At 44.0% G+C, this 23,189-nt stretch overlaps 3 protein-coding genes across 5 annotated transcripts; 1 reads left to right on the top strand and 2 right to left on the bottom strand.

The window, feature by feature from the left end:
- Positions 1 to 10: 10 nt before the first annotated feature.
- Positions 11 to 5,630, top strand: rbsn (rabenosyn, RAB effector). Of its 2 annotated transcripts, none has more exons than XM_080497490.1 (12): positions 11 to 89; positions 1,701 to 1,993; positions 2,217 to 2,351; positions 2,471 to 2,571; positions 2,691 to 2,736; positions 2,826 to 2,987; positions 3,108 to 3,385; positions 3,572 to 3,642; positions 3,723 to 3,809; positions 3,896 to 3,998; positions 4,094 to 4,198; positions 4,480 to 5,630. In XM_080497490.1, exons 2-12 carry the CDS (start codon positions 1,831 to 1,833, stop codon positions 5,593 to 5,595), a joined length of 2,367 nt encoding a protein of 788 aa, XP_080353616.1. In that variant the 5' UTR covers positions 11 to 89; positions 1,701 to 1,830; the 3' UTR covers positions 5,596 to 5,630. The 2 variants fall into 2 exon arrangements, with proteins under 2 accessions (XP_080353616.1, XP_080353617.1); XM_080497491.1 differs by lacking the exon at positions 11 to 89 and adding an exon at positions 1,204 to 1,244.
- A 22-nt stretch (positions 5,631 to 5,652) lies between these two features.
- mrps25 (mitochondrial ribosomal protein S25) lies at positions 5,653 to 9,942 on the bottom strand. The gene is made up of 4 exons (XM_080497492.1): positions 9,749 to 9,942; positions 8,700 to 8,806; positions 8,499 to 8,586; positions 5,653 to 8,103 (listed from the first exon to the last, which is right to left on the bottom strand). Exons 1-4 carry the CDS (start codon positions 9,880 to 9,882, stop codon positions 7,914 to 7,916), a joined length of 519 nt encoding a protein of 172 aa, XP_080353618.1. The 5' UTR covers positions 9,883 to 9,942; the 3' UTR covers positions 5,653 to 7,913.
- An 825-nt stretch (positions 9,943 to 10,767) lies between these two features.
- nr2c2 (nuclear receptor subfamily 2, group C, member 2) lies at positions 10,768 to 22,914 on the bottom strand. Of its 2 annotated transcripts, XM_080497142.1 has the most exons (15): positions 22,786 to 22,914; positions 19,586 to 19,670; positions 19,244 to 19,339; positions 18,857 to 19,057; positions 18,435 to 18,540; positions 18,134 to 18,313; positions 17,111 to 17,267; positions 16,941 to 17,031; positions 16,595 to 16,740; positions 16,309 to 16,486; positions 15,607 to 15,728; positions 15,316 to 15,455; positions 14,629 to 14,766; positions 14,419 to 14,524; positions 10,768 to 13,885 (listed from the first exon to the last, which is right to left on the bottom strand). In XM_080497142.1, exons 2-15 carry the CDS (start codon positions 19,643 to 19,645, stop codon positions 13,711 to 13,713), a joined length of 1,896 nt encoding a protein of 631 aa, XP_080353268.1. In that variant the 5' UTR covers positions 19,646 to 19,670; positions 22,786 to 22,914; the 3' UTR covers positions 10,768 to 13,710. The 2 variants fall into 2 exon arrangements, 1 of the variants encoding a protein (XP_080353268.1); XR_013936637.1 differs by lacking the exon at positions 10,768 to 13,885 and having other exon boundaries at positions 14,429 to 14,524; positions 15,284 to 15,455.
- Between the last annotated feature and the right edge of the window lie 275 nt (positions 22,915 to 23,189).

Here is a 23,189-nt window from a genome sequence, read left to right as displayed (position 1 = left end):
ATCACATGACCGGACAGAGTCGCTGCAGCTGCAGGCGGCGTCGAGCTGTCAAACCAAAATCCAAACTGTCAACAACACAGTTATTATCCGTGAGTATAAGTAATCGACTTTGCGGTTTCGAGTGGCAGCGGTTTCCTCTCTGCCGCTGGGGATTCGTTGTTGCTGTGCTTCGAACAGACGCGGGGGAAACGGGAGCATCTGTTAGCATCCGGATGCTAACGTTCAAATCTGTTCAGTGTAGCGGAGGGCGGATAAAGTGAGATCAATATCACTCAATAACAAGACAGGGCAGCTTGTTTTCACTCTCAAATGAGTAATTTCGCGCTGTAATTGCGTGTAAACACCTCCGTAACTGGGTGTGTTTTCTCACTCCGTTCATGGAGTCGGCAAGTTTAAGTCTTACAATTCAAGCAGTAAAATCTAAAATATTTGCCTTTGTTATTCCGGATAAAATTAACAAAACACCCACGAATAATTATTCACACAGTTTGTCTTTGACATGCTGCGCATTGAAGGCAAATGTAAATCTCGCCACCTTCTCCACGCCTTACAAGTAACACTGGGCTAAGACTGTGTAATAATAGTAATTATACCAGAAACTTTAAAAAGATTTATATGGCTACAATCATAAATGCAATCTCAATATGTGTCAGATCTTTTTTCTATAAGCTATGAGCAAAATTTTAAACATAATTCAGTTTCCATTGTGACTTCATTTAAAACACTAAATAAAGCTTGATATAAATATCAGCCATAGGATAAGAAAGGATTTAACATCACCTTGAGGTAATCTTCGTATTGCCACCTCAGTAAAAGTTCATATGGATACGAGGAAATATAATTTTCACTGTCTCTGTGGACAGTGGTGTCAGTAAACCTGTTTATAGCATTGACTCTCCAAAAGACTCCACCGTGTCTCATTCCAGTCAGATAAATCGGTTGTATGCTGTGCTCAGTTCGTTGACCTTTCTTCTATATCAATTTTATCAAATTGCAGCTGAGGGTGAAGGCAACGTATTGGACAGGTCACCGATCTGTCACAGGGAAAACAGATATGGACAACAACACACCTACAAAACACTTGTTGTTGGTACAGAGAACCGCAATGTCAGCTTTGCACCTGCTCTGGGATTTGTGAGAGAAATGACTAAACGAAGCAACAAAAGAAGCTTTTATTTTCTTTTGATTGTTTAAGAAAAACAAGTTTACTTCAGAGCTGATGGAGTAACCTGAGAGATTCAAAGGTAAGAGATTCTACATGAAGCTACAGCACAAGAGAGACTAAAGGGGCCTCATAAAGTTAGTGGCATAATGGTAACATGTGACTGTACAGGAGAATAAAGTGCACCGTTTGTGTGTGTGTCCCTGTGCTGCACTTTTATATTTTATTAGATCATTCAAGTCAATTTGTGCGACATTTTTGTTTGAAAGGTGCTTCATAAATGACTAAAGAATTGATGGCGATGCAAAAGAGTGGCATTTGTTTTGGATTATTTAGTCATGTCATAATCTGCAAACAATATGTTTTCCATTGATATTGGATAATATTCTCATATTATCATCCACCCTGAACATCTTTGTTGCGTGTTTAGGTCAGTCAGCACAAATTTAAATTCTTGGTGTGAGGCTCGTAAGCTCTGTTATGGATTTCTTCTCTCCGTTAAGTTTGGTCTCATTCTCTCCTTCATCTCCGTCTTCAGGTTCTCCGGGATCTCCTCGGGCGTCATGGAGCTCACGCGGCGTCGTCGGCGCCACACCCCGTAACATGCGGACCAAAGTAGGATCCCGCCACCTTGCACCTCTTCTCCAGGGACCCAGCCGCCTGTCGTCATGGCCTCCAGCTACCCGCCTCCGTTCGAGGGCACCGGTGAAGTGAAGGAGGGCTTCCTCTGCCCGCTGTGCCTGAAGGACCTTCAGTCATTTTACCAGCTCCAAGATCACTATGAGGAGGAGCACTCGGGGGATGACCGGCACGTCAGGGGGCAGCTCAAAAGTGAGTATTACTTTACTTTTTCCACTGTGTGTGAAAAAAACAAAAACAAACAAAAAAACACATTTTGTGCCAGAAAAAATGATCGAAGGTGACGAGGAAGGCTGGAGGCAGCCGATTAGTTGTGTGGCGATCCATTTGAAAAGAAGCGCATCCCCTCGTTGCATAAAAATCCAGATTCCAGGTGTGATTTCCTCCTAAAGTCTTGACGTGCGTTTGTGTTCAGGTTTGGTTCAGAAAGCGAAGAAAGCCAAAGATAAACTCCTGAAGAGGGACGGAGATGACCGACCCGACACCGGCACCTACGAGTCCTTCTACTATGGCGGAGTGGACCCGTACATGTGGGAGCCTCAGGAACTGGGTGAGCGAGGCATATTCACAGCACCGTTTCTATTCAAAAGTACAAGAAGAGGGGGAAAAAGTCATCGTTTTGTCAAATAAATGAACAAATGTCTCTTTCTTTCTCTTCTCTTTTTGCAGGAGCGACGAGAAGTCACCTGGATTTCTTTAAAAAGCACCGAGCAGCCAGGATAGATCATTATGTTATCGAGGTCAACAAGCTTATCATCAGACTGGAGAAGGTGTGCTACGTACAATTGCCAATGATTGCGGTCCTGATTTTTCCTCCTGCCTGCTGTTTTCTCAAATTAAAAGTGAAGTCGCCCTCGACGCAGTTTTTAATGAAAATGTTACGTTTCAGTTGACGTCGTTTGACAGAACCAGTTCGGACGCTGCTAAAATCAGAGGTTTGTGTTTTGAATCTCACTCTTGTGTGTGTGTGTGTGTGTGAGGCTATTAAATGTCATAAATCACGAGTGTGTATCTGCCTTTGCAGCCATCGAGAAGTCTGTGGTGTCCTGGGTGAACGACTCCGACGTGCCGTTCTGTCCCGACTGCGGAAACAAGTTCAACATCCGAAACCGCCGGCACCACTGTCGCCTCTGCGGCTCCATCATGTGTCGGAAGTGCATGGACTTCATCCCCTTGCCTTTGGCGCGTACGTATGAACAACAGCCAATAACTAAAATGACCAGGGGACTGTAAAGTTGATTGTCGTCGTGTGTTTTTTTTTTCCCCACAAGTTTTGAGTTTTTATTTCCTCTGCTTCTATGAATAGAGAAGCTGATTTGTGGCACTCGAGAAGCCCTGTGTGTTCCCGGGAGTCCCGGACAGTCGCAGTCTCCCTCAGCGGGAGGAGGCGGCGGTGGTGGCGGCGGCGGCGGGATGGGCTCGAGACGGGGTAGCATCAGCAGCCTGAGCAGCGTGACGTCCATGCTGGAGGAGAAGGACGACGAGAAGATTCGCTGCTGTCACCACTGTATGGACACGCTGCTGAAGAGACAGCAGAAGTTAGAAGAAAAGGATCACGTGCCAGACATCGTGAAACTCTACGAGGTGAATCTGCGTAGATTTTATTTTTGAGTCATTCCGTGCTCGATTGCGAAATTTGCCTTTGAAAACTTTTCATGTGTTTGTTTTAAATGACTTCACCAGGGGAGGGGCCATTTCCCCAAGTTGCCTCCTTCCTGTTGGCGAGTGTTTCCTGTTGTTAACTTGCTCGTAATTTGTCTTCCTCCTCAGCGGCTGAGGATGTGCATGGAGAAAGTGGACGAAAAGGCGCCGGAGTACATTCGGATGGCAGAATCTCTCAAGTAAGGGCAGTTTTAGTAAGAAAAATGAATCAAATGGTAACTTTTCGATCGCTGACTCTCGGCTCTGCAACCGTTCAAAGTGCCGGAGAAACTACGTACAACCTCGACACTGCCGGCGGACTGAGGCTCGAAGTGCAGAAATACTACGAACTGATCGACGCTCTGAGGTTCGGGTCACTTCTGACTCAGCGTTTCAAAAAGTAAAGTCGTGTGAAACGGGGAAAGATTAAACTGAGCGTTTGTTGTTCTACAGTAAGAAGATCTTGACACTGGGAGCGAAAGATGATCCACAGCCACACCCGAAAGTGCTCCAACTGCAGAGGATGATCCGCTACACGGCCACACTGTTTGTCCAGGTCGGCTTAATAATCAACCAAGAGCTCACAAATTTAAAAAAACCCACGTTCAGTTTTCTCACTCTGGGCGGTTCTTTGTGTCCTGGATGTTTCAGGAGAAGCTGTTGGGTCTGATGTCTTTACCCACTAAGGCGAAATATGAAGAGCTGAAAGAAAACAGGAAACAGGAACAAGAGAAGAGACTCCAACAAGAGAGACTGGTGAGACTTTGTATCCAAATGCAATAATCGTTGACTGGTGGCACTAATGCTTAATACACTGTAAAAACATGAGATGTTGAATTGACATTGTAAATGTCTCATTTATAATTGAAGGATATTGTGGATACGGCCACATTTTGTGATGCGACTTTAAAATGGCAGAGGCTCAGGTTTGCAGCTCGTCACAGTGTGTGTGTGTGTGTGTGTGTGTGTGTGTGTGTGTGTGTGTGTGTGTGTGTGTGTGTGTGTGTGTGTGTGTGTGTGTGTGTCTCGGTCCACAGGCGTCTCAGGAGACTCTGAAGCGGCGGCAGGAGTCGGAGAGAAACCGCCCGCCGGCCAGCACCAACGGGGATCTGCCTCAAGCCCCGAGAGCGCCGCGCATGACCAAAGCCGGCGGGTGGCTGCCCTCCGCCGACTCCCGCAGCGAGCTGGAAGACCCCCTCCTGCAGCAGATCGAAAACATCCAGTCGTTCCTCCGTCAGGCGCGCGAGGCCCAGCGGGCGGACGAGGTGGCCATGCTGGAGGAGAACCTGCGTCAGCTGCAGGACGAGTACGACCAGCAGCAGACCACGCTCGCCATCGCCCTCTCCCAGAAGCTGGCTCGGGAGGAGCGTCTGCAGCAGGGGGAGATCGATCGCCTGGAGGCCCGGGAGCGGGAGGAGAGAGTGCAGTGGGGCTCCAGCGTGAGTGCCGCCCTGCCCTCCATCACCTGGGAGCAGTCGCTGGACATCAGCCCAGCAGGGGGCTTCCAGGAGGAGGACGCCTCCGCCGCCGAAGAGGAGCTGACGCCTAAAGCTGGGAGGAGCCCGTCGTCTGTGAGGGCGTTCCCCGTTCCCACCAGCCAGGAGGAGTCGCCTCCAAGGCTGAGGAGCTTAGGAGGGCACGTGACGCCCCCCGGTGGCGACGGGCAGAACAGCAGCGCTCTCAACCCTTTCGAAGACGAGGACTCGACCCCCGTCGAAGAGGACCCGTCGAATCCTTTCTTTGAGGACATCAAGAGGGAGCACGAAGAGGAACCCGACGGGAAGAAGGAGTACAACCCCTTCGACGAAGATGAAGAGGACGACAAAGCGGCGGAGGCGGCACCCGGAAACCCTTTCGAGGAGGAGGAGGACAGCGACGCAGGCAACCCTTTCCTGGAGGCCTCCGGGACTTCCCCCGAAGCCTCCACCAACCCGTTCGACGGCGACGAGGACGAGGAGGCGCTGCCCGACGTGGACATGATCGAGGAGGAGCTGCTGCTGCAGCAGATCGACAACATCAGGGCCTACATCTTCGACGCCAAGCTCAGCGGTCGACTGGACGAGGTGGAGCTGCTGTCGGAGAACCTCCGGGAGCTGCAGCGCACGCTGCAAGAACAGAAGAAGAAGAAGAAGAAGAAGAAGAAGAAGCACTGACACCTTTCTCATCCCGATCACCCGCCACTTACCAAGTCCTGCAAGGCTTCGCTCACTTTACATGACTGATGAGCCCGGTGAGGTCCGACCGCACCACACATCGGATTCATCTCAAACTACAGTGCAGTCGTAGTTTCCCTACTTTCCAAATGTCTTTTTTTTTTTTTTTTAACCACTCACCCCGTGGGGGGAACGCAGAGAGCTGGATTCTGTGCCAGCATGCACAATTTTGTAAGCACTGAAAGTGAAAAGCATTTGTACAGATGTGTAGATTAAGACGCAAACTGAAAAGAAAATGAAAAAAAAAGTACAAACATGAACAATGGAGGATTGTTTATCGGTCACACTGGTACATCAGGACTTTTGGAAGTCCTGATGTACAGTTCAGCTCTCTGGTTGACGTTATGAACAAAGTCTATTATTGTCTCCGCTTGAGTTAAACATGTAGACGTCACTCAGCTTTTTACCGTCCACATAGAAAACTAAAAACACTGTAATTGTAGAATCGCGGTGATTGAATATCCACAGTTGATGATCAGAAAAGAACCAAGTATTTTAGCAGCCTTGCTGGAGTTAAAGCATCACAAGTGGTCACGGTGAAGTTTGAGACATTTTCTCTCTGATCGGTGTGAATGAATCGGGGCTTATTTCATTGCATCTCGTCTTTCGTGGGTTGAACATTTTGAATTTAAATAAATAAAGCATCTTGATGCCACAAAGTGAAGAAAACTGAGAAGTGACCCCCTCCTATCCTGCGTGAGCCTGCAGGTGGTCGTCTTTGGGGTTGTTTTTTTTCAGTTGGCCTGCATGCGTCAGTCCGTCTGAGGTGACGTTGAGCCGGTGGCCCCCCTCGTCTTCCTGCACCTTGTTTTTCTTTTTTTTTTATGAATTTGTATCTGATAAAAAGTCACTCTTGTGTCATCCTATCAGCCGCGAACTGTATGTGAAGCATGTTATCTGTAAAAGCTGGTTGTCGACCGTGCCGGTACTAAAACACTATCTACCGAGGAACTAACAGCTTAAAATCCATGTGTGTACAGAGATGATCCCTGTTTGTGCAGGTTTATTCAAACTTTAGGTCAAAGAAACATTTGTCAGGTATACTAACACTACGTGAATGCCAGCAAGTATTACCACTAACATGAATTAGCCGTCGTGCCGTCACAGTTCGCGTCATAAACAGTTTGTTGTCTTTTGCCTGCTCGCGTCGCGCCGCTTAATCGAAGGTCTTACGCCAAATCTGCTACATTAAACGTTCGATGGCAGCGTGAACAAACCGCAGGGCTTCATTTCAGTGACTCGTCTCCGTTCGCGATGGCGGCAAAATGAAAACATTTGACACACATTCATAAACTTTGGAAGATTCCATCTCAGCAACAATAAAAAAACAAAAAAAAACTTGTCTACAGTAAAATGTGTTTCTCGTTCTTCTGTATCAAATCTCTTACAATTTGCAATTTTCATAAATTCATGCTGTAATTAGTGGAAACTTTTAGTTATAAGCTTGTAACATAGTTTTAAGTTATAAAATGTTTTTTTAATCTTATTTTAGATATAATGGCAGCAACTGAGCGAAGAATAGTTGGAAACTGGCAAAAAAAAAAAAATGATTCTAGTGTTCCCAGATTTTCCCCTTTTATTATTTGCATTCTTTTGTCATTGTCAGCTGTGATAGAATCCAGTAGTGGATGGATGTCCAACAAAATGACTTGATCCCTCCACAGTTTGTACGGGAAACCACTGCGTAAGCACAGTCCACTGATACAAGTTCAAACTTTATCACGCAAAGAAGTGCGAGCACAGTCCAAGCAGTGTTTTTTTTTTTTTTTGCCAAAGCTCATTAAAATTTAACCGGGAAACTGTTCTCTCATCAGATGAATCAAAAAGTTTCAATACTTTTTGGAAAACACATCTTTCAGACGTGGAGGAAACCGTTCAAAATGAGCCAATGTCTTCCGTACTGAAGTAAAACATCAAATAATGATCTTCCCACGTCTGAAATAAGCTTTGTATGTAAATTTCAGTATCAAAGTAAAAAAAAAAAACTTAACAGCCAAACCTGTGTTTTATTGGAATATTCTGGTGAATCATCAGTGTCCGAGTTCCTCTTTTTAACCACGTTATGCTCTCGTGTTATCCGAACGCAGTCCAAAGTATCTGACGGCGTGCCGGCGGCTTGCTGCTCCTGGGAGCGTCGGCACTTTCATGTGGCCGTATATAAAAGAAAACAAAAACCAAACAAAAAGTCACATCTCTGCAAAAAAAAAAAAAAAAGACATTGAAAGAATCTTCAAAGGTCCGTTCAGCTTCACAGACTCTCACTCCTGCGACGCTGCCATCTGGGCCCGGTATTTGCCCGTCATCTCCCTGGGCAGCGGCGTGGTGCCAGGACACGGCACCTGGCCGTCCACCTCGCAGATACACTCCCTCAGACAGTACTTCTTTGGCCCGAAGTTGGCGGGGTTGGAGGCCTGCATCTTGGCTTGAGCCTCCCGTTGTAACACTTCCCTGCGGAGACGGACACGTAAACAGATCGCCCGGTCTCAGCGGGAGTTCGGGAAATTTGAAACGCGACAACGCCTGAAAAGGATGTAAATCGGAAAATCCATGCAGGCTTGAACTCGAACCAACCAGCGGGGGCGATGCTCCGCCCGCAAAGACGCGCTGAAACCGTGGCCACTAATGTAATGAGGAGTCTTTATTTAATACTCTTGATTACGGAAGATTAAAAAATGAAACGAGGTTTCATTGTGGTTAAATGAATTTCCTCTTCCTGTAACCTGTGAAACTCATTTTAAAAGCCATTACATTAAAAATGTGCAAAAAAACTAAAACATTCTTTTGAATGGACATTTTCTTAGAAGCCCTGAGAAGATGCAGGCGTCATCAAACATTTTACTTACTCTGATTTTCCCAAAACCTTCCGAACATGCTGCGAAATCTGCTTGTGGTCTTTTCCTTCGACATCCACCAGGACTTGCTCCCCGTCATCTGGATGCAGGCAGAACAAAACAAATCAGTACAATCAGTCCGATATAGATCGTGGGATATATCAGGAGGTTTAAAAAAAAAAAAAAAAAAAGAAACCCAGCAAGGCTACACACCCAGGTAGAACTTCAAATATGGTGACGGCGTCATGTTTTTGAACATCATGATTTGGACCCAGGGGTTTTTATACTGGATCTGAGGAATATTGAAAAACACAAACTTTCTGCAAGAAAGAGAATGACAGAGAAAATAATTGATCAATATTCAAGTGCATTCAAAGTTCCACCTATGCTGGCATTTCTATTCGTACTGTAGTATCGGTGGGGGAAAAACAGCTACTGTAAATAATTGTTGGTTGCACAATCACAACCACAACATAACGTGAATTGAATAAAATAAAATGCTATAAAAATGCAAAATAGTGCTTCTTTAAGACACACCACATTTAATTTCAGGCATTTGAACAATAAAGTGAAGTTTCAGGTCAAGTTTGAGTTAATCACCATGGAAACACATTCCTGGTGTTGAGCTTTTCTGTATTGTTTAATCTATAATCACCCCTCTGCAGCATCAATTTGTATAATGGTATAATAACACAAACAGGCTCAACACATGGATGAGAAACACATGAACCAACACTGTAATGAATTTCCATTCTATTCTATTCCATTTATTGCTGATCATGGAAAATTCTGTTATTTTGGAATGGTGCATTTTTTTTATACGTATTATTTTTTATGTTCTGTAAATCAATATTATAAATAAATGTCAGTTTATTAGTTTAAAAAAAACGTTCTAAAATAAATGTGGATCTCAGACTTTCCCATATAATGAATGTGAGGTTTACATATATCATCTTTACATACATATAAGTTCCTCTATAAGAAGAATAGCTACATTTATGATACATATTGACATCTGTTGTAATTTTTGTAAGATTTAGAGACTGAATGTGTTTTTTTGTCTCGATTATGCCTGGAAATACAGACAGGAACAATGTTAGACATGGCTACATGACAGTACAAGATCGATGATATATCGTTTGATCAGACGGCTCTGTCGATACAATAAATCCTCTAAGCATTGGTTGTCTTTTAATAAAACCCAGTCTCATGTGGTTATGCATCGGTTTTTAAACAGTTTAATGCGGATTCTTGGGTCTGACCTTGCTCCGTCGCTCAGCTCTCCCTGTGTGTTGTAGTTGACCGTCATAATCTTCACTCTGTTTTTGAAGATTATCTCTCCTTTCTGGAGATACTCCAGAGTTCTCCTGATCGGAAACCGTCCTTTCATCGGCATGTTATTGCTTTTATTTACAAAATTACCATCTGAAGTCAGAGGAAGTCGTGTCGCACGGGCACGCCGAGAGGACGCGTGTTGATGACGTAACACGTGTCGCAGCAACCGCCCGAGGAGCGAGGGGAGTTGTAGTTTGTTTTACAAGAACTACAAGCATGGTTTAAATTGCGTTCAAATTCAGTTACGAGACCAAAAACGTTACATTTGGAAAACAAAAAACAAAAAGCCGTCTCGTCACAACCTTGCCTCTAAATTCTTGGTCACTAACTGCACACTCTTCAAATTGCTTATCCGATGGCTCTTTAAAGAACATTTACCAGATGAAACTATAAAACTAGACCACGACAAATAGTTCTTTCCAAAAATATAATCACAAAAACAGAATTTTACCTGTTAAAAGTATTAACTTGTTGGCTTTCAAACTGCAGATGAGCTCATTTGAATGATTGTGAGAATAACTGTTCATGTAGTTTCTCAAAAATGAGTAAAATAAAAGGTACAAAAACAATGAACAGATGCAAGTGTCTTTTCCTCTCATCCCCCTCTTTCTCTTTTGTAGATTATGGAGCTGTGTGGTGTGTGTATGAGGCTCAGGCTTAGATATTGAACTCTAATTAATGTCTGACCTGGGGCATGAGTAATTATTGATTTAAAAAAAAAAATCACAATGAAAACATAACTGCATCATTCCAATGGAAGTAAATGCTATTTGAAATCTGTCTGTTTGGAATCAGTACATATTTTGTCACTTGTTGCCATTGTGTTTCATAAGAGTATCTGTCCGCCTCCAACATGAACAACTCAAGTCGAGTCCCGTTTCATGAATAACTGTTTATTTTTGTTTAAACTGTGCGGCTCCAGAGAAGCCGGCCTCAGAGACTGGAATGCTGATACAGGAGCTCAGTCGATAATACATTTGCTTTTTTTTATATCTTTGTCGGTGTGAGGTAGAAATGTAAGGTTGTGACCCACTTGAGTAAAACATGAATGCTGTTTTCAACTTCTCAATGTTAGAAGAAATACATTTTACATGAGCAGAAAAACAAAAGTACATTTATACAAGTATAAAATTCTAGTCATAACGTACTCGGCTCACCAATAAAAAAAATAAAATAAAATAAAAAAATTTAAAACAAAAGCTGCTCATGGTAAAAAAAATTTTTTAAAGCCACAACATTTAAATCGACACTTTCCATACAGCATTTAATAAAATGCGCTTTAAGCAACTTCTTCATGCACTGCAATGCACTATAAAAAATTAGAACAAGGCTCCTTTTTGGGGGGCAGACAGCCACAAGATTATAAAACCCTGCTTTAAAAACAACATGCACTCATTTTAATGAAATTACATGTACAAAGGTCGTTTCACACCAGTGCCTTTACAAACAGTCTGTTCAGGTTTTCAACCCAAATATTACACTTGACATTTATTTCACAAGACAAACTCACCGTCGACTTATTTACATCCCCGGTCCCCGGTCACGACGCCGTGGAGGCTTTTTCTGAAGCTTTCTGGTCGAGGGGCAGCCGATGCATATCGCCATACAGTCTTTTGAGACGTCAATGCACTTGAGACTGGCTTCCCAACACAACGTAGCGCTCTTTTTTTTTTTTTTTTTCTTTTGAAATCAGGGAAACCTGCCCAAAAGTACTTTAAGTACACTTAGTATGTAACAAGCAAATTTGTTCACAACAAAGAAAAGTTTTCAGGGAACGTAGAAAACACAAAGTTTTAGTCAGCGAGAACGCGGTCGAGCGCCACAGAAGCTGATTGATGTGCACGATAATACAAAAGCAAAAAAACAAACAAACAAACAAACAAACAATAGCGTAGCTTTTAAAGCAAAATCTTTAGGATGATCCGGTTTCTTGGAAAAGAATGAACTTCCATCGTTTAAACAGAGAAAATGAAAACCGGGGATCTTGACACAGATGGGACAACACAGAATTGATTGTCATAAAGTGAGGAGGCGATTAAACAGATGGTATCGGCAACGTGGTGACGGCGGGCTCGGAGCAGAGGTGGGCTCTGCCGGTTCTGTCTCCGGAGGCCAGCTCCTCCATCACGTCTGGATTTCATCAGAGTGTCGGTACGAAGGTTGGCATGACGACGAGGAGCCCGTTCACACCACTGAACATGAAGACGGGAGGAATCGCGCCACTGTGATGGTCGACGGACGTCCACTTTCAGAAATGTGTACGTGAAACATCCTGCTTCAAGTTTCAGTTGATTATCAGATTTCATATGTAGGTACGTACAGTGAAACCGGTTATTTTCAAAATCTGGTGTATATCACACACGAAATGTGTCTCCTCTTCACTCTATCAGTGGCTCTTTAAACATGCTGAGATGTAAAATACAAAATTTGGATAAACAAATTAACCAAAGCAGTTATTCAAAGATATCAGAGTATTGGTGAGAAATTTACTAAATAATGTTACTGAGATTTCTTATAACCAGATTAATGCAGTTTTCTTATAAGTCATATCAAATTACACTGTTTAAACGACTGATTAATGTGAGAATCCCAGAGAATGGATCAGTGTGCAGTGTGAACGGGCTCGACGATGAGGGCCCACCTCTGCTCCTGAAGTGCAGCGCGCGCGCGCGCACACACACACACACACACACACACACACACAAACACACACACACACACACACGCACAGACATAAAAAAGGAAACAAACCTATCAAAACGAACAGTGTCTGAGATGTTAGCAGAAGCAGCTAATGTAGCTCGAGAAATTGTGGCGGCGAGTTAAAAGTCAAAGTGAAACACTTGGTCGTAACAAGTTAACGGTGTTATCTGTGCCGGTTAACGCACGCAAACGGTCCAGAAGATGAGATCAGTCATTTTAAAACCGGCCTGCGGGATCAATCTGGTAAACTTTAACTCAACAATTCAACAATAACCTTCTACATCTTGGCACAAAAAAAAAAAAAAATGTAGTATAGTATTTGCTGTTATTTATAGGCTTCATGATGCTACTGATGAGTGGCCCGGCCGTTGAAATGAGTTTGACACCACTGCTTAAGAGATTCATGATTTAGCACTTTCACGTGAGTAATGTTGTTTTTCCAGAATTGCTGCAAAGAACTTTAAATCGATCTCAGTTGTGCAAAAATAAATTAGACATTCATTCAGAAATATCTCACTTGTTAAAGCCTGAATTTACCAACACCTTAAACACATCAGCTTACAGTTGACTGTGCTGTAAGATAATGGATTTATTCTCTAATTGTAAAAATCATGATTAAAATGGAAGAAAATAAAGCTGAAAATGCTGAAAATAACATTTCAACTTTATTTTCTATGTATTTAATACATAGCGGGCGCAAGTCAAGTTTAATAAATGAAACTAAACTTTCCATTTCTCGTTTTACTTTATATCCTGCCACGTATCTCGTTATTGGCATTGAAAGCAAAAAAGAAAAACTGATGGAGGTGATCAGCTTGGGCGCATGCGTGATAAGGCTTCGATACATCAAAAAGCAGTATGAAAGGCTGAGGTCAGAAGGTGATGTCATGTCGGCAGGAGTGCTGCACTAATATTAAAGGAGAAGAGCGCAGTCGCGAGCTGCAGAGGATTTTCCTTTTTCTTTTCATACGATACAGGAATGACTGGCGGCACCAGCTCCAAGAAAACATTCTCCGTCACTCGGGAATTCCAATGTCACGTTTTTTTTTACTAAATCTACTGAGAGTTCCTGAATGACGTTGCACCATTGCGGTGTCAGAAAACGAGAGCTGCTGCAGGGTTTTCGTACCTGAAGGTGGGGGGGGGGGGGGGGGGGGGGAGACCGACAGTTCTGAGCGACGGGCCGTCATTCCGGAGAGTCGCAGTCCTGGCTGTTGTACTCGGCCGTCTCCATCTTGAGGATGTAGGGAATGATGCTGTCAATGGAGACGTTTCCTATTAGGCCGGTGAAGAACAGCTCCTCCGTGATGCTGGAGCTCATCAGCCGGAGGGCCGGGAGTCGCGTCAGGATACGAGTCAGCCTGAAGAGAAAAACACGGTCCTGTAAAAAAAGTCGTCTTCACTTGTTTTTGTGAAGGAAAAAAAAAAAAAAAAAGCTTACATAAAGTAGCGTTTCATCTGACCCTATTAGAGCATGATTTATGTCAGGTGCCCAGAGATATACGTGTAACTTTACTGTGACCTCGTTTACGTACTGATTCACCTACACTTGGCAGATACTGTAGCTCAACAGTTTAATAACCAGGGTTGCAAAATTATGGGTTTTTTCAATGGGAATTAATGGGAATAAATCAGGAATTTACTAAATCGAAGTTTGGGCTCTTAATAGGGAACTTAAATATAGTTGGGAAAGCATATTTTTGCATAATACTGACTTTAAAAAAAACACGTTTTCATGCAACTACAGCTGAATATTGATGCCATTCCCCAATTCCATGCAAATAGCACAGTCTTGATACTACGCCTGCTCTGTGACTGTGCATTCCTCATCACTTGTACGGATGATTTGTACAACCATGTTGCTCGTAGTATTAGAATCTCAGTGGGATTATACCTGTACGTGTCCTCAGGGTAGGTTTTTTGCACATAGTCCTGCAGCTCCATCAGAGCCTTCTCTTGAAACTTCTCAATCTGCCCTCCGCTGTCCACGCCCGGATGATCTGACGGGTTTTAATGACACGGCAGACGTTCTCCATTATGTATATCCTTACCTTCATTTCCATTTTATCACACTGATAACCCAGTGCAAATTCTCAACACTCACCAGGGCTGAACAGCACTATGGCCTTCAGGTAGGCGTATTCATAGCTGTCCGTCTCCAGCCTCGTCATGCTGTTGCAGAACTCCTGAAACTTCCAGATGTGCTCCATCACCTGCTTGACTCTTTCCCCTGACAGCTTGTCTGAGATGGAAGAAGAATTCAGTTTGATGGGTCATTACTCACAGACGATACGTCTAATGTTCAAGCTTCAAAGACACAAGATGTGATCTTGAGCCTGGTAAAAAAGTCAACACAATAATGGCTGAAGATCTTGGCTACTACACAGTACCGTAATCTATGTGATATACCACATTAAAAGCATCTAATAGCGCAGGATGACAGTTGAACGACAAAAAAAAAAAAGATTTTAATATATTTTCATTAATGTCAGCAGTTTGTCAGATCAAGAAGAAAGAAGGAGCCAAAACTAAAGCCAGGACTGAGAGATCCTCCACACTGCCACCCAATGGCTGAGATGAGACATATCGAACACCGTCAGGCACATTACTGTCAGATGTGTCATCACAAGTATATCTGATAAGCTTTCAGATTTATTTTTTTTTCAAACCCCCCGTTTTTCTTTTCCAACACCTCAAAGATAAAAAATAAATAAATAAATAAGGACATTTCTGTACTCCTGCTAATGTGTTTGCCCTACTGTGAAAAGATGGCGAGGTCTGTGGTCCGTACCATCCTGGATGCTGCTCTGAAGGTGGTTGATGATGGCAGCCAGGATGGTCGACAGGTTCATCACGTGAGCGCATTGAGCCAGACCCAGAGTGAACAGCTCGTTCCAGCAGGCTCGCACCAAGCTGGTGTTCGCCTCCTGACTGAGGGAAAGACAGAGGCCATTAAAAAAAAAAAATGGGATGTTTTACTGACGGTGGCCCAAAGTCAGACCATGGTCATACTAAACAGGAGCTTGACGTGTAATTTGCTAAAAGTGTAACTGAGGCTTTCCCGTGTGGAGTGGAACCTCACCCGAGGGCCGAGAAGGCGGGGATGGAACGAGCCCAGTGCATGGAGAGGAAGAGAAGTCTGGACGCCGACTCACAGATGTAGTGAACGTTCAGAAACTCAGGCATGGGGCTGGGCATGGTCAGCTAAAGGCAAGGAGCACAAAACTAAAAGTTACTGATGAGCGTGAAGGTTTTTACCGCCATAATTATGAATATGATGACGATCACATCCACTAGACTTATTTTTGATAAGCAAACTGCACAAAACCTGTAAAAATGAAGCCATATTTATATATTATCACAAATTATGCTGCGGTGATTACATTTTGAAAGACTGTTTTCACAATGGTTTTCCATCAATATTGGATTATTGACAAAATATTACCAATGTAATACAAGGTCGTGAAACGGCTCCATTGACAGCAAATCTCTCCAGCAAGGTTTGTTTGTGTTCATAATACACTTAAAGGTCACTGTAGGTCCTCATGCATACTTTGAAATGTCATTTGACAAAACAAGTATTCGGTTGAGATTGCAGTCTGCAACTTAAACTGCCAGACACCCCAGAGTCATACAGTGTGACTCTTTAAATCAGTGCATTTACAAAAGTGAAATTAAATTCTTCCCTTTCCCCATGGACTGACAAAATTATCTGTATCCTTCGATTAACTGTCATTTTCACCAGTTCTGTTCCCCATTGGCTGGAGGAGTGGACTGCACCCACCTTGAAGCCGACATGGCTGTCTGTGAGCAGCGGCCCTTCTACTTCAATGATGGGCGTTTCCTGGTCTTGGCCAATCAGCTGGATTGTTGTTCCGCTGACACACTGCGACTTGTCAAGCAGACTCTGTCTCACCTCCACCTCAGGTGGGTTGAAGACTTTGGCCAGGGTGTCGAAGGCACTGAGGGAAACAAACGAGGTCCACTTTAAGAAGGTCAGTAACTGGACCGGTGACCAGGTTGCGGGGGGGAGGGTGGGGGGGAGGGCGGGGGGGTCGGGGCTCGCTCACCGTGTTATCTCACTGGCAGAATGCTCCTCGTGCTGGCTGTCTGAGGTGTCGCCGTTGTGCAAGCTTTCTTTCAGCGAATCACTCAGGTGGGCCAGTGATGTCACCACATTGGCGAGGGTCCCCAAGTCTCCCTGCCCCGAATCCATCTGACCGCAAAACAAAGACACATACTGATTTTTCACCTTCATAATAAAATGAATAAACCAAAACGAGACAATGAAACACACCAGAGAGGCCAGGTCAAAGCTGGGCTCAATGAAACTACATAATATGCAGTGATAAAAAAAGAGCAGAAGAACAGAGAGATGACATTTTGCTGCAGTGACTCGGTTAGGATCAGCTTCACCTTTGAGTCAGTCGCCAGCAGTAACGTCCCGTCGCTCTGGATCACAGGCTGCTGGATATTAACCAGCATCCCCTGGTCCAGCAGGCTGGATCTAAATATGAACAGAAAGTCACAGAAGATCGTTTAACAGATCAAACACTTGGAACTCTGCAGACGTGGTTCCCACCGACCTGGAGCCGTCCGTCTCGGTGTCAGATATGAAGGTTGGCGTGGCGATGAGTGGACTGTTCAGGTCTTTGCGGATGTAGATCTTTTGGGTGGAGGCAGCACAGTTGGTGTGTTTCTCTCTGGGCAAGATATCGATGGGCTTTCTCTCACTCTGCACAGCTGGGGGATGGACAGCAACGTCACTGTTGGTATTTTATTTATATTGATAAACTGTTTTATTCTTATTAGACTCGGACTAAGGTCACTTTTTACTGTTTCTATTGTGAACACACTCTCTCTTACCCAAAAAAGTTATAAACTGCTAATGGAATGAAAGACCTAATATCGTGGCTCAATAGTTCATCCATGTGGGATGTTTCACACCATGAAGTCCCTGAACAGTCTCTTGTTGGATCATTTGCTGTCACAGCAGTCTCACTTGATTCTTACACATGGCAGTCAAGAAAACAATAGAGATCTTGAACCTGATATAACCTTTGAAATAAAAAATATGTCATGGAATTTCTCAAGGGGAATTATTTAGTTGTCTTTAATGCAACTTAACATTTAAGTTTGGTGTAGATTTCTAGATTCTTAAAAAAAAAGGAGGCTCTGTTGTGTAATTTTCTTTAGTTTTATCCTCATTCTCTTATACTATCTGAAAGCAGGCTGATATCTGGGAGAGCACTTTCCCTTTGAACCCAGAACTTTGTAGTCCTTTCAGGCTCCACTGAGAAAATTGGCAGACCAAACATAATAGATAATATAAAACATGTAATTATTGTAGATAACTCACTTTAGAATTTAATTAAATTATTGCCTTGCTATTTCAATCGGTGCAGCGTCAAATATTATTTATATCATACGACTACATACTACTCATATCATACTAATAAACTTGTATTACCTTCAAAATTTGTCAGAATGGACAAAGCATGACCTGAAGTAATACTTCACAACTGTTCTTTGCTCCAGCACTTCAGTTTTATCCAAAACACTTCTTTGCGTATTTGTGTACTTCATGTTCAGTTTGGATGTGAACTCACACTCGGTCTTCATCCCCATCTTAAGGCATTTCCTCAGCCGACAGAACTGGCAGCGATTGCGATGGTGCTTGTTGATGACGCAGTCCTGTTTACTGCGGCAGCTGTAGGTCAGATTCTTCCTCACACTCCGCTTGAAGAAGCCTTTACATCCCTCACAGCTGACGGCTCCGTAGTGACGCCCTGCACACAGACAGACCAGGTGTGTCAAGGTGTGTGTGTGTGTGTGAGATTACGGACACCATGAGGCTGAACACAATCAGACATATCGGGCCGAAGCACCAGGTAAAGCGTGCTGTGGTACCTGAAGCTTTGTCTCCACAAACCACGCAGTACTCCACCGGCTGGGGTCGGTTCAGATCCCCCGACTGTCCTAACAGCCGTTCCATTGACACTGGATCTGTGACAATCTGAAACATTCAGGGCAAAACACAATCTCAAAATCCATAAGACAGCAGTTCGCCAAAGACACTGTCAGTCAATGTTTTATGGTGGTGGCTCCCAGTATCTGAGAAAGGCTGCGGACCCCCAGTGAAGCTAAACACTGTCAGATTGTCCTGAATATAGAGGCAGCAGACACTTTCCCAGATCTACTTCAACGTGTACAACTCTAGCGTCGACAATGTCCGATCAGGCAGAGCCTCGGCGTGCGGCGTCTGGACCGGGTCCGAGACCCCCTGCTGAGGAACCACTGACCTACAGGTGGCTATGAGAGGAGACTTGTACCTGTATCCTTCCAGGCATCAGGCTGTCTGCAGCAGTGAAGATGAGCTGCTTCGTGTTGTGACTGTCTGGGGAGGCCAGGATAACCTTGCCTGCCCCTGAGCTGTCGGCCGTCGTCAGAATGAACTGCTGCTTGGGAGCACTGGACGGGTTCATCGCTGTCACTATCTGGATCTTCTGGCCTGTCTGCTGGTCCGTGACAATCTGAGGGTGTTAGAGATGCAGGCGGTAACGCACAAAGACAGGAGGGGGGGGGGGGGGGGGGGGGGGGGGTGGAAACACACAAATGGGGTCTAAGTTTAGCAGAGGAGGGACGACCTTAGTCACTAATTATAACGTCAAGGTTTTCTAAAAGGAGGCAGAACACGTTGCATCAGTGAAGCTTGTTACCTGTATTCGCTGTGGTGCGCTGCTGGACTCCGAGGAGAGGACCTGAAAGCGCTGCGGAGACTCACTCATCACTGAGTCTGACGGAGAGGATGACACCTAAAGTCAGTTAAACGAGATCAAATCATGTTGATCAAGAAGTCTGGGACACAAATATATTTCATTTGAGTGGGTCTAATGCCTACGTCTAGGTAAATGCAAGTGGGAGCTGAAAGTACGTCGCCATGGTAACCGCACAGCTCCATGGAGCAGCACCGTGCAATTTTCAATTTTGAAAGACACTTTCCTATGGTTTGGTGGAAGCGTGCGGGCAGTACATCGTGACACTGTCCTCTGCACACTCACCTCTGCCTCCAGCTCAGCGTCTGCTTTCTGCTGAGAGAGCAGAGTCAGGTTGGTCGTCATGATGATGTGAGGTCATTAGTGAGGTCTGTTGGGAGAGATGCCAAAGACATTAATCAACCACAACACTGTTGCAGAGGAAGCCAACGCAGACATTTTTATACATAATCACAAGGCCGGTCAATCGTGGGTGACGCTCTGTTGCACTGACTTGCAAACACATGCAAACTTCAATAAATTACTGCAGGCAGTGAGTGGTGAGCTGAGTTCAGTCTGAACGTTGAGGGTGGGGGGGGGTCCCGGGTTTGGATCCTGGTAGTTTGCGACCCCCAAGGGGGAGGAAGAGACGACCTCAGATAGTTGAGCGAAGATGTTTTGCGGTGAATTAATCAACCAGATGTTCAAAACATCTTGCTCAATCATTTATCTGCTCAACTGCAACTTATGTTCATATCCAGGCCTCCAAAACAGTCCTCACATCACGCAGTCATCATCAAAATGCTCTTACTTCATACCAACACTTCATGGAAAAATCTGATCGTCATAACAGCCATTATTGCATTTAATTATATATGTCCTATGCAACACCTGTTTAGCAGCACATGAATGGTGATCTCTTTATTCATATCCCGGTATTTCACTACTGACTAACTCCAATCAGCCATTACATTAAAACCAGAGAGGGATATCACAGAATCTGCAAAGGACTCAAATCCACGAGGCAACGAGTTGACATTTTGTCCTCATAGCTGACATGATAGAAGCCAAAGAAAAGAAGAAAAAAGTGATGAATACACGACTGAAAAGCTTCAGTTCTTCCGGTGGGTTCACAGTCTGTAGTGATCAGTATCCAACACAACTTGTCCACAGAAGGAAAAGCAGTGAACAATCGCAGGGAGCTGAAACTCCATGATGTATGAGGTGAGCGAAGGACTTCCTCGTGTGGTTCGACCCAAACGATAAGCGTTGAAGAAGTTAATACTGTTTCCGACAGAAGTGTGTCAGAAGACACACTGCACTGCAAAAAGGAAATGAAGTTAAGACCTAATAATGGCTGGTCAGTGAACGAAACAGGATTTGGGTCCTTTAAACTGTCATTGTTCTTAATATAAATAGTGAAATGACTCATGTATACGCCACAATGTTTATTATGATGATTAAGCAGGAACAAACTGAGCACAACTAAAAAAAGACTTCAGTTTCTTTAATGTTATCTCTCTGTCCTGTGATTGCCCTGAAGATAAAAACCACTCCTGTGCATGTACTTTGAACAAAATGTTCACAAAACTATAATTATAACTTTGCTGAAAAAAAAGGTGGGAAAAAAGAAGACAAAACAAGGCTTACACTCTCCCCAAAGACAAAAGTAATACTTTTAATACCTATATTACAGCTTTTTTTTTTTCATGCTCACTGTTTTCATTTCTGGTTTGAGACACGTCGGAAAAACAACCCACAGTGCTTCTCTAAGTGCTGGTTGAGTTTGAAGTCGTATCTCTTCCGTCTGAAACTAATTATACATCCTTTAGAAATCCCTAAAACATGATGACTGAAAGCAGCATCAATCATCGTACAACTACCATACCACTGCATCAACAGCAGCTGCAGCAGAAGCTCCTTATATTTGTAATGAGAGTGCATCCACAGTGAAACGTTATCGGGCCTCTGCAGAGCTCCACGCTGAAGCACATTCATTTGGATCAAGTGTACCGGAGCAGAGATGTCAAGAACATGCAGGGCAAAGGGTATTCAAGGTCTGGTTTTTTTTTTATTTTATTTCTTATGATTTAAATCAGCTCTATAGGAACAAGTACTTGTTGCATAATTACACACCGAGTCAGGATTCAAGAAAAGATGCCTTTCTAAGCATTCACGAAATATGTATTAAGGTTATTCTCAGAAACGCAACTTCAAATAATGCATTTTCACTCAAATGAATCAGATTCGTTTTTTTTAAACGTCTAATATTTTCAGCGATTCTACATTTACAGCTTGCTGTGGTTTGGATGATACTTGTAAAGTGTGTATAGACTGTGGAAAAGTCCAACAAAAAAATTCCAATATGTGACTACATATGCAATATTTACTTACTTTATTGAGAAAAACTCATAAACACAATGGCATCTCCACTGCACAGCTGATTTTAATAAACAAACTTTACGTAAACGTATGAGCAAATCCTCATCTTCACTGTCACTTTGTTAATGTAAAAATGCATTTTCCAGCAGATCTGTGTTTGTGTGCTTCATTATATTTTTTGTTGAGCAAACTTTATTGAAAGTTGTGTAAACTGAAAAATACTGTATGAAAACGATTTAAAAATGTAGCTTTACAAGCTAATGTGTCTAAATAACGGTCACAAGGTTGATGGGCATGTCAGAGTATGCCTTAGATTTAGGATTAAACATAGTGTAATACTTTAAAATGGAATTTGGCTGCAGCAGCACAGGTTGCGCGGTGTTCAGAGGGAGGGGAGAGCGGCTGCAGGTTGGTTTAGTGATTGGTCAGACCCGGAGTCCGTCATGTTTACTGATTGGTCAGACCCAGTGTCCGTCATGTTTACTGATTGGTCAGACCCGGAGTCCGTCATGTTTACTGATTGGTTGGAGTCACTGTCCATCACCACCTCCGTCCCTCCACACATCACAACACAGAACAAAATGGAGATCTGGCTGTCATCCAAAAACACTGCAGACCTGCACTTATCATAAATATTATTCAGTGATTTTCCTTCCGGACAACAAAGTATGTGACTGAGTGTATTCTGAGGGGGGGAAGTTGTGGGGAGGGGGGGGGGGGGGGGGTGAGCAGCGGGGGATGAATAAAGCAGTAATGTCGCTGCAGTGCTGTCATCGCGATGGCAAAGGTAAAAGGGTCGAGTTCATCACGGCGAGCAGAGTAAAGACAAACACAGCTGCAGGGGAGTCCCGGACCCCCCCTCCTGCCCCCCCACCGGCTCATGCACGGAGCACTTCACGTCAAGTCCACGGCGGTAACACGTATAAAAAGCAACTTTAACGTATCGGCGGAGCTCCACGGTCCATGCCCGGAGCAGCCGGAGCAGCCGGAGCCGGGCAGGGAAGGACGGAGCTCCGCAGCGGCGAGCTAACGAGCTAGCCGGGAGATTAGCTGCGGTCTTTTTTTTATACGCTCCGGTATCCCGGACAGCTTTCTACTGTTTTCACCCCGGGACCGACACTTACCTCCGGCGAGCGGCGGCCGCGGGTTTCGGGCGCTGAGCTATTTTATAAAATATTTGTTTTGGTTTTCTTCTGTTAAAGGTCATAGTTCGTGACCCCGCACCAGCAGCGCGGTGATGATGGTTCAGCTTTTTTTTCCCCTCCTTCCTCTCCTCTCCCTTCCCCGCGCGAACCCCCCCTCCCTCCAACCCACGGCGCGAGCCAGACAGCATTGACGTCATTATGTCTGTCCGACTGTAGACTTCATTTAATTCACTTTAATATAATTTAATCTACATTAAAAAAAAAAATTTAAGTTTCATAAATGATCAAACAACCTACAAAGTGGCTCCGTGTGTCGGAAGTAGTTTCTTTTTTTTTACAGCACGTAATCTTTAACGTATGTACTCTTTGTACTTTTATTTTTA

The sequence above is a fragment of the Blennius ocellaris genome (genome assembly GCF_963422515.1).
Source record: "Blennius ocellaris genome assembly, chromosome: 5".
Taxonomy (NCBI): Eukaryota; Metazoa; Chordata; class Actinopteri; order Blenniiformes; family Blenniidae; genus Blennius; species Blennius ocellaris.
The sequence above is the reverse complement of the archived record's forward strand: the minus strand, read 5'-3'. Positions and strand labels throughout refer to the sequence as shown.